Genomic DNA, 26,229 nt, shown 5'->3' with positions numbered 1-26,229 from the left:
GCTGTCAAAGAAAAATACAAGTGCTCACTGCTTCTGACTAAATAACCTTTGTAACATCAAAAAACGATTAACACATACACTCAGCGCATACACATTCTTCACAGGGCAATGGCAGAGTCATCAGAGTGACTCAGCCCCCTCCTTTTTCTCACACAGAGAGACTGGCCTCAGAGTGAGATCAGATGACTGACAGTTTTTTAATTTTCTGTTATCCATAGAGCATTGAAAAGTCGTGAAACTATGCATATTTGCTCAGAATGACTTATCCTCTATATATAAAAATTTTGAAGTGTTTGGAAGCTGCACTTTAAGAAATATAAGACAATTTATGTTTACTTTTTTTACTGTTATTTCAATAAATCACTACGGCAAAACCATTCAAGCTATCCAAAATCCATTCACAATTTAAGTTCCTCAATGTTTTGGCATCATGTAGACAAAGTTTGGTGTGTATACTGTAATTCTCCTCTGAGCAGTATGCATTAATTCACAGCTATATTTTTCCAAAAATCCATATTCAAATCAATATAACAGACTTCCTGTTCATCGTAGCTGATGACTGTGAATTAGAAAGTTGTCCGTCTTGATAAGAACAATTTATGTACTGAGTTTGGTGTCTGTAGCTAAAACTAACCCCCTCACTTTTGACAAAAGGTGGCGCTATAGAGTGGCTCCTCCACGCCCTTTCATGATCTTTTGCCATTGTCTAGCTATCATTAATACTGATATGTGTTCTGAGTTTTATGTAATTCTGAGCATGTTATCTGCCTCAAAATCACCAAAACAGAATATTCAAGTTTGACACGTTGCCATGGCAACACTATATTAGATATCAATATCCCCACAAGAGATTTACATCGGCCGTGTTTTGTCATTATTCTGATGAAGTTTGAAGCAAATCGAGTAAAAATAAGATGCTGAATTCAAAGCATTTTGAAAATGACACACTTCCTGCTGCCAGTTGGTGGCGCTGTAACTTTGACTCCTAATAGTCACATATATGCGATCGGCATCATACATCGAAACAAACCGATGAAGTTTGATCAAACTCAGGTAGTGTATGTTGATGTTATTAGACATTTCCTGTTTCTCATTTCTCGCCATAATTTCAACGCCTCGCCACGGACAAACCGTTCGAGATATCAAAAATATCTTCGCAATTTAGCATCCCCAATGTCTTGAGATCATGTTCTCCGGGTTTTGTGGCAAACGGGTGGAGTTCCTCAGAGGAGTATATCAAATTCCAGAGCATGTGTTTTTCACAAAACCCTAAAAAGCCAACTTCCTGTTGGGGGCGGAGCTTATGACATGCAGTGCGAAAGTTGTTTGGTTTGATGAGATCTACATGTGGTACCGAGTTTCATATGTATACGTGCAAGTATGAATGATATATGGCCCTCAATATTCCAGGGGGCGCTGTAGAGCCCCTGTGCCACGCCCGTGTATCAGTCTCTGCCGGGCCCTAATGGCCGCAGATTCCAATGTGTGTGCCAATTTTCAAGAGTTTTTGAGCATGTTAAGGGCCCCAAAAGCCCCCGAAACCTTGGGACAGTTGATTAGAAGTTTAAAGAAAAAAAAAAAAATAAAAAATAATAATCCTAAGGAAAACAATAGGGCTCTTCGCCCTCCAGGCTTGAGCCCTAATAAAATGTAATAAAGTTTTTTTATAATGATTTGCTTTAAAAGATTTTTTCAACAAAACAAAACAAAACAAAACAAAACAAAACAAAACAAAACAAAACAAAACAAAACAAAACAAAACAAAACACCTCGTTTTGATATTTTGTTACCCAGTAAACAATATGCATACATCTTGAATTGACTTAAGTGACCAAATAATTTTTGAGGTCACTCTTTATGAACTGGAAGAAAGAAAAGGGAAAAAAAAAGAAGAAAACTGAGAGTGTGAAATTGAGTCCATGATTGGTGTAAGACAGAATTTGTGATTCATCGCCATCTATAAACATGAAGTGACCTACAATTCAATGTAGACTACACCATCTTTATATGCTTCCGAATAAATCAGTTACAAAGGCCTAAAAAAGGGCACCTCTACACCCCTCTACAATCTCAACAGGGAACCTCTACACACCAACAGAAGCAAGAGGAGAAAGGATAATGCTCAGAGAGGAACATAAAGCAGACAATGTTCACAAATAAAAACCTACTGTTCTGACTTCTGCCGTTCTGTGACGCTGAGTGGGTGTAGGACACAAAGACACAAATACGGATGGACACACAATCAGACACATTAGATGAGTCAATGAGTGAATGAAACATGCACATAAAGCGAAGAAATGGTTTGATGACATGCAAATATATTTATGTATGAATAACAGACTGACTGGAACTTTTACTGTCCTAACCACGAAATGTGGCAAGATTCTAGTGACAAGTAATTTTTCTGTTCACACTGAATGCAAACTGCTGCAAAATGTGTCAGTCACAGCCAATTAGAGGAGACATTTGATACAGACTGTAAATAGTGGATGTATGTACATTGCTACCTCAAGGGTTATTTTTTTTCTTGGTTAAAAAATATTATTGGTATAACCTAGTACATTACAGATTGATTTAGTTATATTAAAACAATACTTTTGACTTGAATTAAAACTTGAATTAAATTTATTTAGATGTTACCGCATTTTTGAGAATACCATATTACATACAGCAATGGGATTTTGGACTGAGCATGTCAGAAAACCAAGTGACTCTCTCGTCATGGTCGGGGGTGCTCTTTTTGAATTTTACACATAAACTAGCACCCTCATAACCATCCTAACCTTTACCTGAGCTGGGAGCGGAGAGTGTTGAGCTCGCGGTTCATGCTCTGCATGCTGTCGCTCATTTCCTCCAGCTCTCGCTGTAGTTTCCTGCGCTGAGCGTTGGAGCGAGAGTTCTCTTCCTCCACCTCCTCTAACTGCCTCTTCAGCTGACGGAGACGCCCCATAGACTTATCCAACTGAAAAAAGAGAGATTTTAGAATCATACAATTCCATGTGTTTTACACAACCATAACCCTATGCATCCTGCAAATCTTGTGATGAGTTTTTGTAGGTTAATGAAGGCTGAGGTACGTTATGTAATCTAAGCTGTTTTACATTAAGAAATTATGTTTTCTGATGGGAAAATGCATTTACAAAAAGAAAAACAGACTGAATTGATCATTATCAATGAATTGTGGGATGAGTTTGTTTATTCCCTCAAGCTACACACTATTTTTTTCCTTTGCCAGTTTTTTCCCTAATATTTCCAGTTAATTTCCTAATCATTCTGGACTGTTGAATTGACTGTTTTAATGTGATTTATCTCAAGCTGACTGATTTGGCTGAAAGTTTAGAACTCTTAATTGAAATGTTTTATGGATAATTGCTTTACTGAAAGTCTAAAAAGAAAATGAACAGAATTAGTTTAGAGTAACAAGTAGTGTAAAAATTATGCGTAACCAATGTCCTTTACCAATGCAATTTTGTTTTAATAAATAATACATATATTTATACATATTTTATTAATTACATTTGATAGATTTTGTTAAGTTTATTAAGATTTTTATGTAATAAAAAATATTCCTTCACAGTTCACCAGTCTGAGGCACAGATGAGGTTTTTGAGGAGTACCTGTTCTCTATACTGATCTGCGTGTCTCCTTTCATCTTCCACCTGTATCAGAACTTCTTTGAGTTTCTTCTCTGTTTTCCTCACCAGCTTACTAGCCATGGCTCGCTCCCTAGGAAGGGAGAAAAGAGAGAGATGACACACAAAACAGTCACATTGCTGGTTTGATCTTCACATTAATTTTAGATCCTTAAAAGAAAAATTTAAATTCTTCATTTAAAATTCTGTTATTTTCTTGCTTTTTTGAAAACTGTCTGCTCTTGTAAATGCAGTACAATTTAATAGTAATCATGGCTATCAAGCATGATTTTTTGTGAATAATGTTAATTTGTTTGTCACACAAATCTATCAAATGGCTTCCAAGCACATGGAATATCTCACGCAAGTGGAATGTCTAAGTGGACATCCATGACATGCGGAGTCCCACAAGGCTCAATTCTTGCACCACTCTTGTTTAGCCTGTATATGCTCCCACTAAGTCAAATAATGAGAAAGAACCAAATTGCCTATCACAGTTATGCTGATGATACCCAGATTTACCTAGCCTTATAGCCAAATGACTACAGCCCCATTGACTCCCTCTGCCAATGCATTGATAAAATTAACTGTTGGATGTGCCAGAACTTTCTTCAGTTAAACAAAGAGAAAGTCATTGTATTTGGAAACAAAGAGGAAGTTCTCAAGGTGAGTGCATACCTTGACTCTAGGGGTCTAACAATTAAAAATTAAGTCAGGAATCTTGGTGTGATTCTGGAGATCTTAGTTTCAGTAGTCATGTCAAAGCAGTAACTAAATCAGCATACTATCATCTAAAAAACACTGCAAGAATTAGATGTTTTGTTTCCAATCAAGACTTGAAGAAACTTGTTCATGCCTTTATCACCAGCAGGGTGGACTATTGTAATGGTCTCCTCACCAGCCTTCCCAAGAAGACCATTAGACAGCTGCAGCTTATCCAGAACGCTGCTGCCAGAATTCTGAATAGAACCAGAAAATCTGAGCATATCACACCATTCCTCAGGTCCTTACACTGGCTTCCGGTTACATTTAGGATTGATTTTAAAGTACTTTTACTTGTTTATAAATCACTCAATGGCCTAGGACCTAAATACATAGCAGATATGTTCACTGAATATAAACCTAACAGACCACTCAGTTAGAAATACCAAGGGTTCACACAAAACAAGGGGAGTCCGCTTTTAGTTATTATGCCACCCACAGTTGGAACCAGCTCCAGAAGAGATCAGATGTGCTAAAACATTAGTCACATTTAAATGCAGACTTAAAACTCATCTGTTAAGCTGTGCATTTATTGAATGAGCACTGTGCAATGTCCGAACTGAAGGCACTATATTTTCTGTATAATAATTTTCAGATAGAACATTTTAACAGTTTTAAACTCATTTTAAACCTTTTAAATCAATTTTTAAATAATTTTCAAAGTTTTTAATTCCTTGTTTTGTTGTGATTATTTTTTTAACTACTATTTTCTTTTCTTTTATGTAAAGCACTTTGAATCACCATTGTGTATGAAATGTGCTATATAAATCAACATCTTCACTGTTACTGAATTGAATCAACACTGAACTTACTTGAGCTGAATATTGAAAATATTATCTTCTGTAGAGCTGCTTCAGAGTTAAAACTGATGAATAATTTCATAACTGTGACTTCATTTAGAATAAGAAACCATACAGGTTTGGAAAGACATCTGTCCATTCGACTTCCACGTTTTTCTTTAGCACCCCAACTGTTTTCTTACTGTCTCTCCTGCTCCAGTTGTTCCTCCACAGATTCTATCTTGGCCTCCAGGGCGGCGACACTGAGGCGATGTTTCCCCTTCACGGCCCCCTCCATCTCACTGAGACGAGTTTTCAGCTCTTTATTCTGCCTCTCCAGAGTCTCTCGTGCGCTCTCGCTCTTCTGCGCCAGCGTCCTTTCTCCAGATAACTGGACTGTAAGTGTCTCAACCTAAAAGAAACAGATGGAGAGAGGGACTCTGTCTCGGTGTGTTTTTCTGATAGTACAGTGCGAGTTTGTGTGTTTCTTTGTGTACCTGTAAGGTGCTCTTCCTCTGCCTCTCGGCTAGTAGTTCAGCATTACTTTGTTCCTCCTCCAGCTCTTCCTCCAGCTGACTGATTCTGGCCTCAAGACGTCGCTTCTCTTCCAACAGTGCTGATCTGCAGGGGAAACAAAGTTCACAACATGAGTCATATTTACTTTTTTAATAAATGTGGACCTATGAATTGTGCACAATAAGACAAGGAACCTGTATTAAGAAAGTAAAAAGGGGAAATTTTAATTTCATCATCACTGGACCTCAACACAAGCACAGATACTGACTTTCCAGTTGCACTGTTGACGATTTCATCTGCCAGTTCGTCTCTCTCCAGTTGGGCCTGTCTCCGCTGCCTCTCAGAAACAGCCACCTCCTGAGAGAATGTCAAAATAAGAAAAAAATAAAAAAAAAATTATATATATATATATATATATATATATATATATATATATATATATATATATATATATATATATATATATTAGAGAGATGCACAGAGTTAAAATATCTTCTAGGTTACACAGGCAGAGTAGCACACCTCTGTCAGCTGTAATAGTTCTGCTTCCAACGTCTGCAGCCGTTTCTCACTCTCCTTTGACTGGGCGACAATCTCGTCTCGAGCTAACTTGGTCTCATCAAGCTCACGAATAAGTTCCTTCATCTGAGTCTGGAAAACACACAGGAACACACTGAATATTCACATCAGGTCTCTTCAGCTGTCAGCCAGCAGGCCAAATCAGATTCATCTATCAAATTTATACAGCTCCTTTAATTTATTTAAAGGAACACTCCACTATTTTTGAAAATAGGCTCATTTTCCAACTCCCCTAGAGTTAAACAGTTGAGTTTTACCGTTTTTTGAATCCATTCAGCCGATTTCCGGGTCTGGCAGTAGCACTTTTAGCTTAGCTTACCATAGATCATTGAATCAGATTAGACTGTTAGCATCTCGCTCAAAAATGACCAAAGAGTTTCTATATTTTCCCTATTTAAAACTTGACTCTTCTGCAGTTACATCATGTACTAAAACCGACGGAAAATGAAAAGATTTTCTAGGCCCATATGGCTAGGAACTATACTCTCAATATGGTGTAATAATCAAGGAACTTTGCTGCCATACATGAGTGCAGCAGGCGCAATGATATTACGCAGCGCCTATTTATCATATAATGGTTAACTGAACTGACGAACCTGGAGACGTTTCATCTGTCTAAGTGCTTCCTCTCTGCCTCGATTGGCTGCTTCCACCTGAGACTCCGCCTCCTGCAGCTCTGTTTCCAGTTGTTTCTTGACAGTCAAAGCCTGAGCTCTCTGAGTCTTCTCCTCCTCAAGCATTGTTTCAAGTTCTCGCACCTGAACAAGTGATAGAAGAAACAAATATAGAGCAGGAGAGAAAAGGAGGTCAAGATCAGTTCTTTTTAGCCTTGGACATCTTCAGATATGATCTTGTATATTCACTTCTTTATTCTGCTGAAGGCAGTCACCTGTTTGTTGAGTGCTCTCCTCTTTTCTTCCCCTTTCTCCTCCTTAGTGCTGATCTCTCTCTCAAACTGAGCTCTAAGAGCCTGAAGGGTGACTTCCAGTCTGAGGCGAGCGTTTTCCGCCTCTGTCAGCTCATCCTCTAGCTCCTGGGTCTGTTCTTTCAGAGATTGGGCTTCTGTTTCCAAAGCCCGTCGAGAACGTTCTAGCTCATGCACCTGAGGAAGCATGACAAGAGAAAGAAAAATTAAGCATTTTTTGTCAAAGAACAGAACACGCTATTGTTATTACTATGCTATTACATGTTAATAAATATCACATAAGTGCATTGGTTAAAAGCAAGCTGTACATTTTTGCCCACGTCATCTTGGGCGTTGACGAGCTGCTCCATCTCCAGGCGGAGCTGCTTATTGGTTCTCTCCAGCTCATCTCTCTGCTCTGTTGCTTCCTGCAAGGCTCTAGAGAGAGACAGGAAACGCGTCTCTTTCTCTCGACTCTCTGCTTCTGCACGGTCCCGTTCCTCCAGCAGCCGAGCACTAACTGCTTTCTCCTCTGCCAAACACTGAAGGGTAAAGATCAAAGGGTGATGAATATCTAGAGCTGCACTTCTCATTTTCAAGGCTTTTTACTTCTTTTTTTACCACATCAATCCATCCATTAATCCAACCATCTATCCATCATCAACCAGTCAATCTGTCCATCCATGCATCCATCTATTCATCGTTCCATCCATCTCTCTAGCCTTCCAAGTTAATCTGTTCATGCATCCATTCATCAGTTCACCCATCCATCCACCAGTCAATCAATTCATCCATCCAATCAATCATCCCTCCATCCATTATCCATTCATCAATCCATCCAATCCATCTCTTCACCATCCCATCAGCTGATCCATCCATCCATCCATCCATCCATCCACCACTCAATCTATCCATCCATCCATCCACCACTCAATTTAATCCATTTATCTATCCATCAATCCTCCAATCATTCCATCATTCCATCCATCCATTAGTCAATCCATCAATTAATCCATCCATCCATACACCACTCAATCCATTCATCATTCCATCCATCTCTTCATACATCCATTCAACCAGTCAAACCATCCACCCATCCATGCATCCCTTTGATCCACCAGTCAGTCCATTCATTCATCCAGTCAATCCACCCTTCCATCCATCTATCCATCCATCCAGCCCTCTCTGTGTTTCCTCCTGTACCTGATCAAATTTCTTCTGCCGCTTCTCCAGTGCAGTGCAGTTCTGTCTTTCTCTCTGTAAAGCAATAGTCATGTCCTCTATCTCTTCTCTCAGCCGTTCTTTCTGTCTCTCGATGCGTTCTTTCTCTTCTTCTTTTGCCCTCTCTCTCTGTATGGCATTCTCCAGCTCTCTCTGCATCTTCCTCCTGGCCTCCTCCCCGGCCTCCACCGCTGAATTCACTTCCTCTGTCTGCCTCTTTAGATCAGACAGCTGCATGGACACATCAACATAATATCATAAAACAGAGTAAAGATACAACAACAGGTTTTTTCTTGGGTGAAAAAAATGGATGTATACCTGTTGTGTATGGTTCTGAATCTGACGTGTAAGTTCTCTGGTCTTCTCTTCCTCCTCTTCTAGCCTCTCCATCAATCCAGCTTTTTCTTCCTCTAAAGCACGTACACGTGAGCCCAGTGCCAACTTCTGCCGTGTCTCTTCCTGCAGTAGCTCCTAAAACATAACACACACATATTAAGCATGCTTAAGAGGAAAACTCATTCACAGTCTCAAAGACATCACATTCTGCAGATCTGCTTTAAAATAGAACAACAATCAAAATGTGCAGAGAACCTCTGGCAGATTTCATTTCTTATTCATCCATGTCAAAAGGGTTTCTTCAAAAGCAGTTCAGTAAAGTCCCATGAGCCTATTAATATGTAGCTGAAAAGAGCTAATTAAAACACACACACTGGCAAACACACACACACTAGTCACCTGCACATCGTGTAGTTGGCTCTCCAGACTGCTGACCTCCTTACTCAGGCGGTGAGATTTGGACTCAGATGAGGATAGGGAACTGGAGAGAGACTCAAGCTCCAACTGAGAGGGAGAGATTTCAAAGTTAGGATGTTTTTAAAACTGACTTGATTCATTGGTTCATTTGTAACATCATGGTTGGTCAACCAGCCAATTAACAGCTTGGACCAACTAATGACCAGTTTGGACCAATTGGGAACCAGCTACCATGTACCAAAAACAGCTACCAGCTTAAACTAGGCTTTCCAGAAAGTTTAAATATCATGGGCAAAAAAAAAGCTCTGTTATTATTGTCTACTTTCAATAGTGTAGCAATTTACTGTATGAAGCATAGCTTATACAGAACTCACATTCAAACCAAGCAGCTTTCTTTTGATCACTTGGATTCTTTTGATTCCCAATCACATAGAATCCTATTAAAAGAGATTTGGCCTAAAAAAAAGAAATTGGCCTAAAAACACACATTTTGAACCAAACTGTACCAAACAACCTGAGTTTACATGAATTATACATCTTATCAGGTAGGTTTGCGTGCTGTTCCCTGGTGCCCACCAGAATTTGGAAAACAGTTTTTTTCCATAAACCAAGATATTGAACTCTGATGCAAAACAGGCTTGGGTCAACACTGAAAGCAAAATGTTTCCAATTAAGCCCATTTCCTCTCTTTTTTCCCATTTTTACCTGGAGTTTACCGAGTCGTTCCTCTCGCTCCTCTCTTTCTCTCTCAGCCTGTGCAAGGCGTGCATTGACTTCCTGTAACTGTCCCTCTGCTCGCTTTCTGCCCCTCTCGCTCTCCATCTTCCCTCCCTGTAAAGTCTTCAGCTCAGAACTCAGGTTCATGCGCTCCTCCTCCAGAATGGCCTTCGTCTTCTCCAGAGACTGACGAGACTGTGAACATACATGCACATCAATGGTTGGCAACTTAGTGTAACAACAGCTAGTAAACATGTTTCATTCAATGTAAACGCTAAGACTCACTCTCTTGGCGTTGTCCAGCTGCTCCTGTAGGGAGTCTATAGCAGCGGTGTGCTTGATGCGGAGCTCTGACAGCTGGGCTTCGTGACGACGGGTCTCCTCCTCTAAACATCTCTGAAGCTCTCCTAATTCAGCCTCACGACGAGACCTAAACAAACACACACACTTAACCCGGTTAATAAAAGCTGTCCAAAATGCCTGTGGTTAACTATAGTCTACCCTTCTGGAAAAGAAGTATGCTTAATTCTAATGAATGTGCACTTGAAGTGTAACTATTTTTTCAAAAACTGCACTTGTAGATAATATAATATGAATTAAATAAAAGGCCACTTAAGTGTGTATCATAAAACTATTCTCTCTTTAAGAACACTGAAATACGCATTTAAAAAGTGCACAATTAAAGGTTTTAAAATACAAATCATTATGTTTTAATTGTTTGTTGTGTTTTAAAGTACACTTATTTTGATGTGTTGACCAACATAGAAAAGCACATGTAAATTACTTTTAATAAATTAATGAATTGTGTTGAGTAAAGTAACTGTAGTGCGTTATTCAATATTAAATTTGAAGTTACTATATTTTAAATGCACTAAATTGCAACTTTATCATTACAAATGTGTAATTACGCATAATTTAAATACAAACTTCAATAGAAATTACATCAACATGCATTAAGTGCCCAAAAACATTACTTAAATATATACAAAGTATATTATTTCTGTAGTAAGTACTCTTTTCAAAAGTGTATTTCTTTTTCAAAAGGGTAGAATAGTGATTTTCTCATTAGTTGACTGTTTATTGAAATCAATCTTTAAAATGTATGCCTTTTTTCAGTAGGTATGTAAAGATTTTCACTAAATATGATTTAAAACAGTGCATGCGCATGCACACACCTGAGCTCTTGCTGAGCAGCTGTAGTGTCCAATGTATCTTCGAGTTCAGTCCTCAAAGCCTCTAACTCCTCGCCCAGATCTCTCCTCTGTTTCTCAGCTCTCTCCCTCATTCCTCTTTCATTCTCCACCTCCTCTTTGAGCTCAGACACCTGAGACATGGCCTCTCTCAGGGCTCTCTGAGCCTCTGCACGACGTGCCCCCTCTTCTTCCAGCCTGAGACAGAAAAAATGATGAGATGTCATTCTTAAGTATCACTTCTTAAAGTGACTGTGCTACGAGGATTCGCTATAAGGTAGACTTATGTTTGTGCATGTACCGTGACTGTAGTGTGGTGATCTCTTTCTCTCTTTGGCTCACGCTGCCTCTCAGCTCAGTGACGAGTAAGCTCAGGTCAGACAGCTGCTCTTGGGCCTCCACTGCCTCTCCTTCCATCCGCCTCTTCCACTTTTCTTGTTCCAGACGGCCCTGCTCTTCCCTCTTCAGACGCTCTAAGGGAAAGGAAGATGCATTTATATATCTGTTTGTGTTGTGTTGTTCAGTGCCGACAGCGGACACGCCCCCAGTGTTTGAGAGCAGAGGATACTGCTCATTTTTTCGAGATTTTGATAACTTATTTTATTTACTTTGCAGATTTTTTATCATTCAAATTTCGCTAAGTGGTTAATAATAAATTTTTCTACGGGGTGACAAACTCAAAACACATACTTAATATTGACTTTACATGAAATATTGACTTTACATAAAATAATCTCAATAAATAAATAAATCCGGTACAATACATGAAATGGAAATTTTATGTTAAAAATTGTGCATGGTCCCTTTATAAATAAAAAAATAAAAATAAGCAAACAAACATACTGACCCGTAACGGTTTTGTAAATAAAGAATGCCATCATGGTTCTTAAAATGTAATAAATGCAGTCTTGAAATCTTGGAAACAAAGCCTCAGTTCAACAGATCCAATGAATCATCTACAGTTTTTCAATGCATAATTAACACAAGGACAGTTACCTTCTAAATCAGCGATGACAGCTTCCTGTTTGTTTTTCAGCTTGTTAAGACTCTTCACCTTCTCCTCTTCCTCTGTGAGTTGATCTGTCACTTCATTCAGTCTCTCTTCCAGCTGTTTTTTCTCCTGAGAGAGAGAGAAATGCATGAGCCACTGTACCACTGGAGCTGCATTCAAACAACAATCCTCTTTTCTTTAACTACCTTGCTAAATCTGTCTCTCTGCTCTCCCAAAGTCAAGGTCTCGGCCTCCAGACTTTTCACTTTGCTTTCCAGGGTGACTTTCTCCAGCTGGAGGCGCTGACGTGTCCCCTCTTCCTCCTCTAGCTGTTCCTCCAGATCCTGAGCAAAGAAACAGAACAGTGATGTTGACAGAAGATCCTCAATAATGGGCACCAAACACAGACAGAAACATCCATCATCCTCACCTGCACATGTTGCTGTATTCGCTTCTTCTCAGTGGTCAGCTGAAGGGTCCTCTCCTCTTCCTCCTCCAATCGGCTCTCAAGCTCTCCCAACACATCTTCAAGTTCCTGTTTGCGACTGGCCAGGCGTGCTCTCATTTCCTCTGCCTCTGCGAATAACTCCGCCTCCGCCTGCAGCTGGTCAGTCAGTACTGACTTCTCCTCCATCAGCTTTCAAAGAGGACAACAAGATGAATGTGGAAATCAAACAAATGCACACTTTCTTGTTTTGGTGCACTAACATGCTCGACAAAATTGAGTGAACCAAGGAAATAAAGTTACCTGTTGGTTTTTTTTGTCCAGTTCAGAGAAGTCATGCTCTAGTTTAGTCAGGTTGTCTTTGGCTTTCTGAAGCTGTGCTTCCCGAGCTTGAATCTCTTCATCCTGGCGGGTCACCTGCAGCAAGGGCTTCACCTGGAGAAGAGGTCAAAGGTCACAAAGCAAATTAACACAAAAGACATGCTTGCAAAGTTTGGGGTCAGTATGATTTTTTATTTTTTTTAAAATAAAGAAATTAATATTTTAACAGCAAACAACACTAAATATACATTTTATTTTTGTTATTTTATAATAATTAATATTTTACTATTTTCATTACAATTTACAAATTAAATTTATCAACAGTGATAGTAAAGGCTTTTAAAGTTACAAAAAAATAATGAACACAGTATTACAGTTTTTATAGAAATGTTAAATAGAACAACCATCTTCAAATTTTTCTTGAGCATCAAATCAGCATATTTAAATAATTTCTAAAGGTTCTTATTACACCGAAGACTGTAGTAATGTCTGCTGAAAATTCAGCTTTGCCATCACTGGAATAAATGACATTTTAAAATATAATAAAATTTAAAACAGATATTTTAAAGTGTAATTAAATTTCACAACATTACCATTTTTAGTGTATTTGATTGAATATATGCAGCCTTAGAGAACATAAGAGACTTCCTTCAAAAACCTTATCGACCCTTAACCTTTGAGTATCCAGTAAGAGCACATTACCACACTATTACATTATATATTGATAAAAAATAAAGTTCCATAGTATTTGTGTTTGCATGTTAGCATTCTAACTAAATGCATTACCTTAAAATTCATCATTAGGCCTACTTAATTTTTTTAAGTTTATATGACATGTTGTGTAGTGCTGTGTGCTACCTTGGTGAAGAGTCTCCACCACTGCCAGTTTCTGAGCTTCAGGTATGCTGCACAGTTCCTCTGCATCACACGCAGTGCACTGAGCTGCTGCTGCTTCTTATGGAACGCCCTGAAAGAACAAGTCAATTAATACGCATACGTACACATATTATACACCACCAACCTACCACATACACACACAGACGTTTACCTCCTGGCAAGGTATCCACGGGCCACACTCTGGAAGCGGATGATGGTGTCAGTGATCTTCAAGTCCCGTTCTTCCTCCAGGTGAGCCAAAACTCCAGCCCGGAAGAACACCTTACTCTGTCCCACCCGGAAAAGATTCTTGTCCAGCTCCAAAGCACTGATCTATAAACACAGGAACAATACATAATCAACAACCTGTATTGACTAAACTCCAGAATACTAATCAGAGATTTAAATATAACACTATAGCATCATTGACCTTCACTACTCTGATCCTAAAGGATCTGTGCTGTTAATATAATATAATATCCTCTATCAAATCAATATTGTGAACTCAGCCCACAAGGTTTATGTTTGAATGACATCACTTACCATTAGCTCACACGCCTGTTTGCCATCCATAAAGGTTCGAGGAATAGCATTTGGAGTCAAGATCTCATACCTGAGACAAATAAGACAATATAAGGTTATTAAGCTATAAACGTTTAATAACTTTACTGATGTTAATCGGGACATTCCATAGACTTCTATTGTTTTTATATACAGCTAGTTATGAATAACCTAACCTTTTGGTTTTGCCTGATTTTGCTCACTTCTGGGTACAATTTTTTCCTCAAAATATGGTTAAGCAGGATACACACACACCTCTGTCTGAACTCCTGGAATGGGATGCGGTTCGGGAAGCCCTGTCTGCAGATCCTGATTCCCTCCAGCACCCCATTACACCTCAACTGATCCAGAACCAAATGAGGACTCAACTTCCCTGCCTGCGATCATTTAAAGAACAAAAAATTAGGGATGCTGCAATATTAAAAAACACTGAAACAACTGATATTACACTCAATACTATTTTATACTCTAAATAAATGTAAAAATAAAACACTTCAAATTTAAAACAACAAATTAAAATACTATATGTTAATTTATGCATCAAAACATTGCAAATGTACAATATTTGCTAAAAAAAAAAACATTTAACAATGACAGAGTTTTAGATGACAGCAAATCTAATCTAAGGCTGTATCCGAAATCCCCCCCATACCTTTAACTCCTTCTCCTTCTAGTGAACTGAATTAGTGGCCTATGTAGTGAATGAGGGTATAGGGGGTGATTTTGGATTCAGCCTAATAGACAATATCCACTGATAACAATAAATTTTAATTAACATTTTATGCAACCCTACAATAAACATATTATCAGTTATATACTGTACTATATGAAAATTTTAAAAAGGTACTTTAGTCAAACGTTAAGGTCTCATTAAGAAAGGAGAAGTACCATGGCAATTATCCATTTTATTAAGATTCTTTCTTACCCTTTTCTCATGGTTAGGGATGATGCAGCGCAGGAAGTTGGGGTTGGTGTTGCGGAGGGTAGCCATCAGTTTAGTGAGGGACTCTTTGTAGAGTTGTCCCACCGTGCGGAACATGCCCTTCTTCGTCTTGAGCCCAGCAGCCCCAAAACTCACCGGTCCACTGCTCTCACCAGATGATACCTGATCCAGACCCACAATCCTCTCCACTGGCAAGCACAAAACAGGGATGTTATCATATAAAATCAACATGTGCACTATGACTTTATATTAGTGCTATTGTACATACTGTACAAGAACCAGAAAGATTTATTTTTTCTGTTCAGGTAGAAGTCTTAGTATGAGACCTTTAACATTTCCCAAACAGAAAAAAGCATTTCTACATTTAAAGAACATTAAGAAAAATGCATCATGACGAATAAACTAGAGACAAGCAGATCACAACTATCTACTGTTAAACCAAACTAAACTAACTAGAATGAGCTCTACAGAAACCCAAGAAAAACAAACTACACATTCTACTAAACTACAGTGCAAAACAGCAACCCACACATCACATCACAATCTGATGCTATGAAAGAGAGATGAAAGAAAGAGTGAAGGGTTAATCAACAGTTAGATGAACTGATGGAGAGTTTAAAAGAGGCAGAGCAGAAAAACCTACTGCTGTCAGTGCCATTGGTTTGCAGTGTGGCATAAGAGTCAAAAAAGTACACGCGAGGAAGAGTTTGAATATCTGAGAGAAGAGAAGAGAAGAGAAGAGAAGAGAAGAGAAGAGAAGAGAAGAGAAGAGAAGAGAAGAGAAGAGAAGAGAAGAGAAGAGAAGAAGAAGAGAAGAGAAGAGAAGAGAAGAGAAGAGAAGAGAAGAGAAGAGAACACAAAGCAAAGCGTTAATCTATAGTAGATTATAATATTAAATATTAGTAATGAAATGAAAAATGGATAATTAATACTGCATTTATTAATACATTTTATTAATTGTACCAGTTTGTAACTGTACGAAGCTATTAATTTATTATTTATTTTTGTTGTTAATGTTAATAATAATATACATTAATATTTATTTATTTATTTATTTAAACAAATTAGTAGTAGTAGTAGTTGTAGTTGTTTTGCTTCTGAATTTGAAACTTTGGTAAATAATAATAATAATTGCATTTATTTGTTTATTTCCTTCTGAAATTTTGGGAAATTAATAATAATAATAGTATTAATAATAATATTAACAACAACAACATAATCACTATTATTATTTGTTTATTTCTGCTTAAAATATTAGTAATAGAATAAAATAATAATATTGCATTATTAATCAATTATTAATAAATAACACATTATATATTGCCTTTAAGGCTGTACTTAAGCCAGGTTTGTATTGTTTGTACCAGTTTGTAACTGTATGAAGCAATTCTTTAATTAATTGTTGGTGGTGGTGTTGATGTTAATAATAATATTTATTTGTTATTCGTTTAATTATTTATTTATCCTAAATAATAACAATGATATTATTATTATTAATAATAATACCTGTATTTTACTTGACTTCATTATTTGACTTTACTTTACTCAACTCACCTTCCCTCCAGAGCTCAGAGATGAAGGGGTCAGATGATTGATGCAGGAGAGACGCAACATTATCATTCAACGGATCCATGTTTTTTATCAACCACTCATCTGCCTTATAGTCCACCTGACAGAGTAAGAAACTCCATTATGACTTCATGTTGACTAGAAAACAGAGAAATGGAGAATACACCGTAGTAAAAATATAAATCTGACCTTGCCAGCATAGTGTATAATGGAGAAGTCAGCCTCTTCTTTAAGCTGCCTCGGCCGCATGAACTTCGAGTGTGAACCCTGCTCAGCTGACACCTTGTCCACAAATGAGCGATCAGTTGCTCTTGGAAACCAACACTCCTCATCCAACAATGCCAGGACGCCAGGAGGATGAGCCTGTGGAGCAAACCAGTCAATAAACACTATAAAGACACTGCATGTCAAAGCAGGTGGTTCTCTATGATGTGAATTAAGATCTACACACACACACACACACACTGACCGATCTCTCAATCAGGTCAATACAGGGCTGAAGATCCAGACCGAAGTCGATGAAGTTCCACTCGATGCCCTCTCGCTGGTACTCCTCTTGCTCCAATACAAACATGGTGTGATTGAACAGCTGCTGTAGTTTCTCATTAGTGTAGTTGATACATAACTGCTCGAATGAGTTCAGCTGTTGTGAGAGAGAAAGAGAGAGGGATTAATATTTACCAGCACAATAATAAACAATCATTAAGAGCCTCGCATATCGCCCACCTGGAAGATCTCAAATCCAGCGATGTCCAGGATCCCGATGAATGAGGCTCCTTGACGCTGTCTGCGGTCCAGGGCTCTATTGATCCGGTGCACCAGCCAGCGGAACAGACGCTCATATGTGGCCTTCGCCAAAGCCTCCACTGCGAAATCAGCCTGAACACGCCCACAGAAAAAAAAAAAAAAAAAAAAGATTGTTTCTATAGTAGAGCATTTTTTAAGTAAAAGTATTTTACTGTAGGTGGTCTTAATGTGCGATGATGTTCACAGCTGCTTCACACAAAAGCTGGTATATATTGCTTGATGCTTTATGACACCTACTGTAAATTAGTCATGTATTAAAATTCTAAAATATGATTTAATCAAGAATTAATTTAAATAAAGTCAATCTTTTAGTGTAAAAATGGTCCCTTTCTGTGTCAACGAGGCTATTTGTAGTTGCAATGTACATCTGTAGTATTTCAAAGCACTACATGAAGCCACACACACCTGCTGCTTGGTCTGAGCCTTCTGGACATACTCGCGGCCCACTTTGATGCGGGGAGTGAGAATGGCTCGGCTGAACTCCAGTACACTGATGCCCAGCAGGTGGCAGAGTTTCTGCGCTGCTGTGTCATCCGGCATTGAGGCCTGATCTGTGTTCTTCTCTTTGTGAAATGTGATGTTCCCAAACTGCAGCACTGCAGAGATCACCTTTAACATAGCTGAAAAGAGAGATAGCAGGATGGAAAATCTTTTTTTTTTTTCAGTTTTCATGTACATATTTTATAAAATCTTGTGGATGTTTCCTTCTAGATCTATTTGAGACCCTATTCTCTCACAAGTGGATTCTTCCTGTGTGAAGCCCATGATAGTCACTGAGTCCATTGTCTGAGTGAAGTTTTCTGAATCACTCTGACCCGGAACAGGAAGTGAGCCCCCGCAGAGGAAGCGATACTGATCCGCACTGCCCAGCAGAAGCTCCTCTAAAGAGAGACGATGGATAGGTATTTACAATAATAATGTTAACATTGAAGAGAAACCTTTATATTTTTGATGCTCAGTATGTTGTGTGTGGTCTACTGACTTCTCATGGCCTCAGAAGCTCCAGAGAGGAGCTGGTAGAAGATATGGAAGGTTCGCTCGTCTTTAGCCTGACGAATGGCTCGAGACTTCTCCAGCAGATCTGATACACATGCGTGTTAAAGAAAACTACACCAATATTCACCTTGTCTATATGCTGTACATTATAGGCTTTACTCATTTATTGAATGAGGTATATAAAGTAGCCCAAATTTATGAATGTCATTGCATAACAATATATAAAGTAGTATCTGCAAACAATGATGCTATAACTTTTCTCACAACTAACGTTACTTTTCAGTTACTTTTTGTTGTAAATGTGATTTTAGTGAGTGTATGAAGGATACAGGTCTCAATATTAGCACCAACAATATATCCAGCAACATCAAAATTGATCCTGATGAATTTGCCCTAAAACAAATTGAAAAGAATGTCAGACCAGATCAAAACATCAAGATTCAAGTGATTATGGTTAAATGTGCTGTTGCAGAGCTTACAAATCTAGAAGAGTTGTCATTTTTGACAGTTTTGGCATTGCCAAAGGCCTCAAGAATGGGGTTTGCCTGTAGTAATTGTCTCTCCAGTTCCCCCTAGACACAGGACAGGAAGAACAGCATGTCAGAGTAAGACTATTACTCACATTCCAGCAAAAATCCCACAGAAAACATCTGCATTCAGAGACCCTGCAGCACTAGCACCAACATCAGCAGCATATGACTGCAGCCAAACAACTCTCACACTCTCTTGCACAAACACACATACGTGTTAACTTCACTAAATTAAAACTTACCACAGACGTCTATTCATTTTAAATAAAGCCAATTATAATTACTACAGAATGCCAAGATTAACTTGGTGATTATAAAGGTTTGGGGTGTTGATAATACACAAAGGGGGGGGGGGTATTTAAAAATATATGTATATAAAAATGTAATAATATTATAAAATGAAGTAAATGTATTATTTTTTTTTAACTAAATAAAAAAAACACTGCCCTAAACCAAACCAAGAAAAACAAAATAAATAAAAATTAAAATTAGAAATAGGTAACATCTGGAAATATTTGTCCTAAATTAAAGGTCAGAACCACACACACACAGTGTTGAAAGTGCAAACTCATAAAATTGCAGCTCAGCAAAAGCCTTTAGAAAAAAAACAATGTACAGGCCAGATAACCTCTGTTTGGGCTCTGAGGTTTTGCTCTTACGCATATAGACCAGTGTGGTCTATATAGGTCAAAAACATACCATAGCAAAGCTTTAATATGCATACAGCGCTCCCTACAGGTACATGGTGGAAGCATTAGAGCACAACCATACTCACATACTGCACAGTCTGTTAGAGTCCACAAAAGAGAGAGAGATGGGATGGTTGAACAAGTGAACGGGACAAACGGGGACAAAAAATAGAACATACTGATGAGCAAAAACATAAAAACATGGTTAAAAAACAAAGCAAACCAAATCAAATAAATCAACACAGATTAATTAGACATATGATATCACACATTTGAGGTTAAAGTGGCAGGACATGAATTAGAACCGCTGAAGTCTGAATTCCTTCCTGTCAGCCGGATTTGTCAGTCATGAAGAGAAAAAACCCCACTCACCCTGTTCACAGCGCTACTGCCACGACCCAGAGAGCGCGTACCATCCGTTTCAGCGCAGAGCAGAGGACAAAGAGAAAGAGAGAAGAAGAGCAGAATGAAACAGCAGGACCCAGGAAAGGGAGGAGAGAGAGAGAGAAGAGCAACCAAGAACAGCGAAAATAGAAATATTAGAGAAAACATGCATATAGTCCACAGATACACCAACACTTACAGCTTTATAATTCAAGAGTTAACAATAAGGATAGGCCGTGGCAAGTGTGAAAGCTCCAGCTGACATTATACACAATATTTTTTTAACAATTTACGCTATTTTCATTTAGTTTTTCTATATACAGTATATATAAATATTGATTTCCACAAAATAGTATAATTTTAATTTTATTATTTGTCATCTATTGGCTATCAGCAACAGCATAACAAATTATCATCAGCATTCGTTACCTGCCAGAATTTTAATAATATATAAAACGTAACATTTAATGAAAAATGATTTAATAAAAAAAAATGTTGCTAAAAAACTATATAACCAATAGAAGTTTTATTGGTGAACATATTGGCAAGGCAAGTGGATCTGCAGATCATTATTATTGTATTATTGCATTATGTATAATTTATCCATACTGATGAACAGAACTTCTGTAACTATTGGAGAAATAGGCAGCAGCAATAAATTAATAAATACATACATAAAACAACAAAATCAAAAGGTAAGCATGTGCTGACTTAATCAAATTTTTAATAAAAAAGTAGAAAAAGAAAATTGCAGCAATCCCCAGTCCTCACCTGTAGGGCGCTGTCTTTGGGACGTCCCAGAGTGCCAGACTTGTGTGAGGATGCCACATGTGCCAGATACTGAATCACTTTTTTTGTGTTCTCGGTCTTTCCTGCACCGGATTCCCCTCTGAACACACACACACAAACAGAACAAATAAACCACCTTCTGCTGTAAAATAGGTTTAGACTATTTTCAGAGTTATTCAAACAAATACAAGCAGATAACTTAGCTGGAGTCATTGTTTTAACAAGATACTAAACATATGCTGGAACAAAATTAGCAACACATGTAAAGCAAAAGAAAATAATGATCTGTGGAAAAACAGACCGTTTGTCTGAATGAAGTAAGTTAATTTACATTATACCAGGACTGAGGGAATAAACAGGGCAAGTGCTTCTGGTAACTATGCCTTTTTGTGGCTTTAGGCTTCTGCTGGGTCTACTAAGAGAAATAAGTCAAATAGCTACAGCTCAAACTTACATCTCTTTAACTTAAATGTTCATTGTTTTCCAGTCATAAGAAATCATAAGTTTTGATGGCTAGAAAGAGCTGAAGAATATTTTTCTGAACTTACAGGTAAACACCTAAATTTACAAATATGTTCCACAAATATGTAGTCAAACTAAAAAATAACTCACGTGCACAGGATGGACTGATCTTCTCTGTCTGTATGAGGGACACAATACACATGAAGAGGGACATTAGCATGACCAATGAACAATTAAAGTGATTGCTCTAACCTATTTGGATATGACTCAGAATTACACATAACGTGCATAACTGCAATAAGTTTAATTTAAAGTACTAAAACTGCTAAAACTAAAATTGAAAAAATAAAGCAAAACAGAAATATATAAAACTAACACAAATGACAAAAGCACATAACAAAATTACTAAAACTTAAAATTAAAATATAAAAATAAAAGCTTATTTAAAAAATATTAATAAACAGTATATATTATATAGTATCTAAATAATACTCAAATAAAAGTTGCTAAATTGTATTAGCATTAGTCCCAAGTAACAGATGAAGCTGCAGCAAAACACCAGGCCTCAGGCATCAACAACCGAGCGGTGGTTTCGTTCTGCTCCTGCCAAGCCTTTGTGTGTGTTGAACGAGTCAGTGCTATCAAAGGAACTTCTCTGTGCAGGTGTTACGGCCCGACAGCGGGTTGGTCGACCTTCGTTGAGTGGGTGCAAACTACATACTGCACTACCCCCTGTAGTGTTACGGCAGCCATCTCCCCTGTGTGCTTCAGCACAACTAAAAGAGCAATCCTAAAAGAGCCAACATCCAGGGACCGCCAGTCCTCTTGCCCTTTGCAGCCAGCCAACCTCCATAAGGAACGCGCTGGGCCCTCCACAAAGAGCATAACAGCCTTATCCTTTGGGGCTCCTCCCGAAGATATGATTTCGATCGCTGCATCGGAGGGTGAGCCTAAGCTCTCTGGAGCTGAAGATTCCCTCCGGGACGGTAGCAAGGCCCGAGTCAGATCCGGAGATGACGGCTATGCTTTTCCAGGCCGAGAGGGTAGGGCATGAGTGGAAACCTCCACCACGTCCAGAGCCCTCGAGGTTGGATGACTGGTTCTCAGCGCCCCACTCCAGTGCCATTCATCCCGGAAGTGCATGAGGAGCTCACTAGGTCATGGATAGTCTCAGACTCAGATGTCACGCCCATGGACCGTTGGCTAAACGTCTGATGCATATGGGACACTAAAGTGGAAACACTTTAGGAGTGTCGATGCGTCATCGGATTGGTTGAATTCTGCAGGATTTCCGGGAGACGTGTGTGTCGTGTTTGTGACGAAAGAAGAAAGCTGTCGTGTTTACAACTGTGATGGCGAGCACTTATCAGGATCAACTAAACACTGGAGTTTCAAAATATTTAAAGTTCACAGCATAGTATCTTTAACATATGTCCAAGAGTTTTACACACCGGTCTGTTATTGTGGAGACATTTCCACGCCCTGAAACGTGAAGCTGAATGAAACAAACTGTGATTGGTGGTTAGACATGTCGGTCAAACGGCCTCATGGGCGGGCCTTGACTAAAGAAAGCTGCCATGAATTCCAGACCTTCAGCCGTCAGTCTGAAGGTCTAGCTATGCGAGACTAGGTCATGGATGGCACCTTTAACTGCCAGAAACCGGCCTAGTAGTTGCTCCTCCCTCACCACCCTCAATGGTGGAGCAGCCAAGCGGTATACGTAGATCCTCCCGGGTGGAGTGGTCTGTAGCAATGCAGTTGTGTCCCGGTACCACTTCCACCTGGTGGAGCAAACCGTCCCTTCCCTCCCTAGCCTGTAAGCACTCATCTGGTCTGACCGGCGGTGCTTATGCGGCTTATGCGGCACCTCAGCCTGCTCGTCACCGAGGACGTCCCCATGCCGTGCCCAACTTTGTGCAGCTGCTTCCAGCTAAGCAGCACAGCCGGTTGCAGGGCGTCCACCCCACCCATCCTAGAGATGGTTGATTTTCAGGAGATGGTGAATGCACCACTCCCTCCCCTGGAGGAGGGCCAGGCGGATAATCTTTTGTTTTGTTTTATCCCACCACTGACAAACACTCAACAAAAGAGCAACTTCTTATATCTCTGGGTCTCAAGAGGGCATGGAGAGTTGTGAACTGTCCACAGCCGGATCACACTCATCCTCCTCTGTCGCCTGCGGGCAGCAGCGGGTGGTTCGAGAGCATCATCAAAGGCCCTACTCATGCACCCTCTGCCCAACCTTGGAACCAGGAAAGCATTGCACCACACGCTCAGACCCCGCTTCGGTCGGTTCACGAGCTGGCCAAGCTGGGTCCCTGTGTTCCATCGTGTTGCCCCACTGCGGGCACGTCGGTGGTATCTGGAAGCCTGGCAAGCTTGGCAAGCCTGGCAAGTGCTGTCCAGCCCGTCTTGTTAACTCCTTCGAACCATCAGTTTCGGCTATGCGATTCAGTTCCAAGTTAAGGGGCATCCACTTTACATAAGTGAAGGCAGTAGATGCTCATGTCTTGCATGCAGAGATCACAGTCCTGCGTGTCTTGAACCGGGCCCTTCACAGGCTCCCGTTCAAGATGTTAACGCAGAAAAATATCTTCAGATGCATCCGTCTCTGAGATTGGTTTGCAGCGATCAACCTGAAGGACGCGTACTTTCATGTGTCAATCTTTCCGTGCCAAAGACCTTTTCTGCGGTTTGCGTAGATTAGTTTGCAGTGTTAGTACTGAGTGATGCGTTTCTTGTTTTTTATTTGTCCATCGTGTTTTGATGTTTGTTGTGGAGGGGCCCTTGTTCCCCTGAGAGAGCAGACTCCCCCTGGCTCATACTAGCACAGTCTCTGGATCAGTTGTGCGAGCACAGGGATTTGATGCTCAGGCACCTCAGCCTGTTGGGCCTTCGGGTCAACTGGGAAAAGAGAAAACTCTCCCCGATGCAGAGGATCTCTTTTCTCGGTATGGAGTTGGATTCGGTCGGACAGACAGCATGCCTCACAGAGGGACGTGTGCGGTTGGTGCTGAACTGCTTAAATTTATTCAAGGGCAGGACAGCGGTCTCACTGAAACAATTTCAGAGGCTCCTGGGGCATATGGCAGCTGCAATGGCAGTTACACCGCTGGGGCTGCTTCATATGAGACCGTTTCAGCACTGGCTTCATAGCCAAGTCTCGAGGTGGGCGTGGCTGTGCGGCAGTCACCGGGTCCAAGTTACACCGGCCTGTCACCAAACCTTCACCCCTTGGACAGATCTCAAGTTTCTTCAGGCAGGAGTGCCCCTAGACAAGGTCTTGAGGCATGCTGTGGTACACACGGATGCCTCCACCACCGGCTGGGGTGCCACGTACAATGGGCAAGCAGTCTCGGGGGAGTGGACAGGCCCCCAACTGCAATGGCATATCAATTGCCTTGAGTTGTTAGCAGTGCACCTTGCCTTGAACCCGTACTGGTCAGTAAGGACAACACTGCGACCGTTGCGTACATTAACCGACAAGGTGGTCTGCGCTCCCTCCTTTGGAGTCAGAAGCATTCCGGGCCTGCACAACCATGCAGCTGACGAGCTCTCTCGAGCTGCACTCCCAGGAGAATGGAGACTCCATCCCGGGATGGTCCAGCTGATCTGGAGACGTTTCGAAGTCACTCAGGTAGACCTGTTTTTTCCTCTCCAGAAACCTCTCACTGCCGGCTGTTTTACTCCCTGACCGAGGGAACACTCGGCACAGACGTACTGGCACACAGCTGGCCTTGGGACCTACAGGATTTTGTGTTTAATATGTTTTTCCTTATTGAGCATTCTCTGTGAGAAGTTGTGGAGGACAAGTAGCAGGTCCTGCTTGTGGCACTCTACTGGCCCACTCAAACCCGGTTCCCAGAACTGATGCTCCCCGTGACAGCCCCTCCTTGGCGGATTCCTCTGAGGAAGGATCTACTGACTCAGAGACAGGGCATCCTGTGGCACCCACGTCCAGACCTCTGTAAACTTCATGTCTGGTCCCTAGATGGGACGTGGAGGTTCTAGGTGATCTATCCCCTAGAGGTAGTGGCCACCATCACTTCGGCATGAGCACCGTCTATGAGACATGCTTATGCCTTGAAGTGGAACCTGTTCGTCGAGTGGTGTTCCTCTCGTCAAGAGGACCCCCGAAGAGTCCGATAAGAGCGTGCTCTCCTTCTTGCAGCAAGGGTTGGAGCGAAGGCTGTCTCCCTCCACCCTTAAAGTTTACGTCACTGCCACGACTCCATGTAGGGGAAAAGGGTGGGGAAACATGACCTGGTCATCAGGTTCCTTAGGGGGGCCAGAAGGTTGAATCCTCCTCTGCCTCCCTATATACCTTCTTGGGACCTGTCTCTGGTGCTCAAAGCAAAGCAAAGTCCCATTTAAGCCTTTGCAATCAGTTGAGCTGAAGTTGAGCTCCTGGTTGCACTGGCCTCCATCAAGAGGTTAGGGGACCTGCACGCATTTCCGGTCGAAGATTCGTGCCTAGAGTTTGGGCCAGCTGACTCCCAGGCAATCATCCTGTGTTCTCACCTCAAACGGGTAGTGGTACTGAGAGGCCTCGGTTTAGTGTTGGCTTGCTAAAACTGCTCCCGAGTGTTGGTACTGTATGCCCTGTCAAGCTCCTCCATCCCCTCGGCAGCCAGATGTGGCGGAACGTGCTGCGCCAGGCCCTCTCTCGCTGAATCCTTGAGAACTGGTAGAGGGCTGGGTTCCATATGTAGAGTGGATCTCATATGTATAAAGTCCATAGTATAGCCTCAGAGCCCATGTTTCCCCACCAGATTTCTGCCATTTCCAAGAGGGTTACAATCACCTCTAATCT

At 40.3% G+C, this 26,229-nt stretch overlaps 1 protein-coding gene across 6 annotated transcripts in view; it reads right to left on the bottom strand.

Annotated features, from left to right (window-relative positions):
• The window catches only part of LOC109049880 (myosin-10-like), a 42,707-nt gene that overhangs the window by 6,355 nt on the left and 10,123 nt on the right, over nucleotides 1-26,229 (bottom strand). Inside the window, exons 5-45 of one of the 6 annotated variants that reach the window (XM_042772221.1) lie at nucleotides 21,567-21,594; nucleotides 20,937-21,054; nucleotides 20,154-20,201; nucleotides 19,868-19,879; nucleotides 19,042-19,134; nucleotides 18,892-18,955; nucleotides 18,549-18,647; nucleotides 18,304-18,447; nucleotides 17,972-18,186; nucleotides 17,486-17,638; nucleotides 17,229-17,402; nucleotides 16,949-17,122; nucleotides 16,745-16,859; nucleotides 15,834-15,905; nucleotides 15,720-15,740; nucleotides 15,173-15,378; nucleotides 14,503-14,624; nucleotides 14,230-14,299; nucleotides 13,859-14,019; nucleotides 13,669-13,777; nucleotides 12,793-12,924; nucleotides 12,475-12,681; nucleotides 12,251-12,388; nucleotides 12,050-12,173; nucleotides 11,355-11,526; nucleotides 11,039-11,251; nucleotides 10,149-10,293; nucleotides 9,852-10,058; nucleotides 9,129-9,233; nucleotides 8,712-8,864; nucleotides 8,376-8,624; nucleotides 7,502-7,714; nucleotides 7,158-7,370; nucleotides 6,865-7,026; nucleotides 6,212-6,340; nucleotides 5,958-6,046; nucleotides 5,671-5,794; nucleotides 5,377-5,585; nucleotides 3,618-3,726; nucleotides 2,790-2,962; nucleotides 2,169-2,195 (exon numbers count right to left, since the gene is read on the bottom strand). In XM_042772221.1, the coding sequence (XP_042628155.1) occupies nucleotides 2,169-2,195; nucleotides 2,790-2,962; nucleotides 3,618-3,726; nucleotides 5,377-5,585; nucleotides 5,671-5,794; nucleotides 5,958-6,046; nucleotides 6,212-6,340; nucleotides 6,865-7,026; nucleotides 7,158-7,370; nucleotides 7,502-7,714; nucleotides 8,376-8,624; nucleotides 8,712-8,864; nucleotides 9,129-9,233; nucleotides 9,852-10,058; nucleotides 10,149-10,293; nucleotides 11,039-11,251; nucleotides 11,355-11,526; nucleotides 12,050-12,173; nucleotides 12,251-12,388; nucleotides 12,475-12,681; nucleotides 12,793-12,924; nucleotides 13,669-13,777; nucleotides 13,859-14,019; nucleotides 14,230-14,299; nucleotides 14,503-14,624; nucleotides 15,173-15,378; nucleotides 15,720-15,740; nucleotides 15,834-15,905; nucleotides 16,745-16,859; nucleotides 16,949-17,122; nucleotides 17,229-17,402; nucleotides 17,486-17,638; nucleotides 17,972-18,186; nucleotides 18,304-18,447; nucleotides 18,549-18,647; nucleotides 18,892-18,955; nucleotides 19,042-19,134; nucleotides 19,868-19,879; nucleotides 20,154-20,201; nucleotides 20,937-21,054; nucleotides 21,567-21,594 (5,491 nt within the window). The remainder of the gene's footprint in view (nucleotides 1-2,168; nucleotides 2,196-2,789; nucleotides 2,963-3,617; nucleotides 3,727-5,376; nucleotides 5,586-5,670; nucleotides 5,795-5,957; nucleotides 6,047-6,211; nucleotides 6,341-6,864; nucleotides 7,027-7,157; nucleotides 7,371-7,501; nucleotides 7,715-8,375; nucleotides 8,625-8,711; nucleotides 8,865-9,128; nucleotides 9,234-9,851; nucleotides 10,059-10,148; nucleotides 10,294-11,038; nucleotides 11,252-11,354; nucleotides 11,527-12,049; nucleotides 12,174-12,250; nucleotides 12,389-12,474; nucleotides 12,682-12,792; nucleotides 12,925-13,668; nucleotides 13,778-13,858; nucleotides 14,020-14,229; nucleotides 14,300-14,502; nucleotides 14,625-15,172; nucleotides 15,379-15,719; nucleotides 15,741-15,833; nucleotides 15,906-16,744; nucleotides 16,860-16,948; nucleotides 17,123-17,228; nucleotides 17,403-17,485; nucleotides 17,639-17,971; nucleotides 18,187-18,303; nucleotides 18,448-18,548; nucleotides 18,648-18,891; nucleotides 18,956-19,041; nucleotides 19,135-19,867; nucleotides 19,880-20,153; nucleotides 20,202-20,936; nucleotides 21,055-21,566; nucleotides 21,595-26,229) is intronic. The other 5 variants (XM_042772222.1, XM_042772223.1, XM_042772224.1 and 2 more) reach the window with 5 other exon arrangements.

Source organism: Cyprinus carpio, chromosome A16, assembly GCF_018340385.1.
Source record: "Cyprinus carpio isolate SPL01 chromosome A16, ASM1834038v1, whole genome shotgun sequence".
NCBI classification, from domain to species: domain Eukaryota; kingdom Metazoa; phylum Chordata; class Actinopteri; order Cypriniformes; family Cyprinidae; genus Cyprinus; species Cyprinus carpio.
Note: the sequence above shows the minus strand (reverse complement) of the source record. Positions and strands in the feature narration are given on the sequence as shown.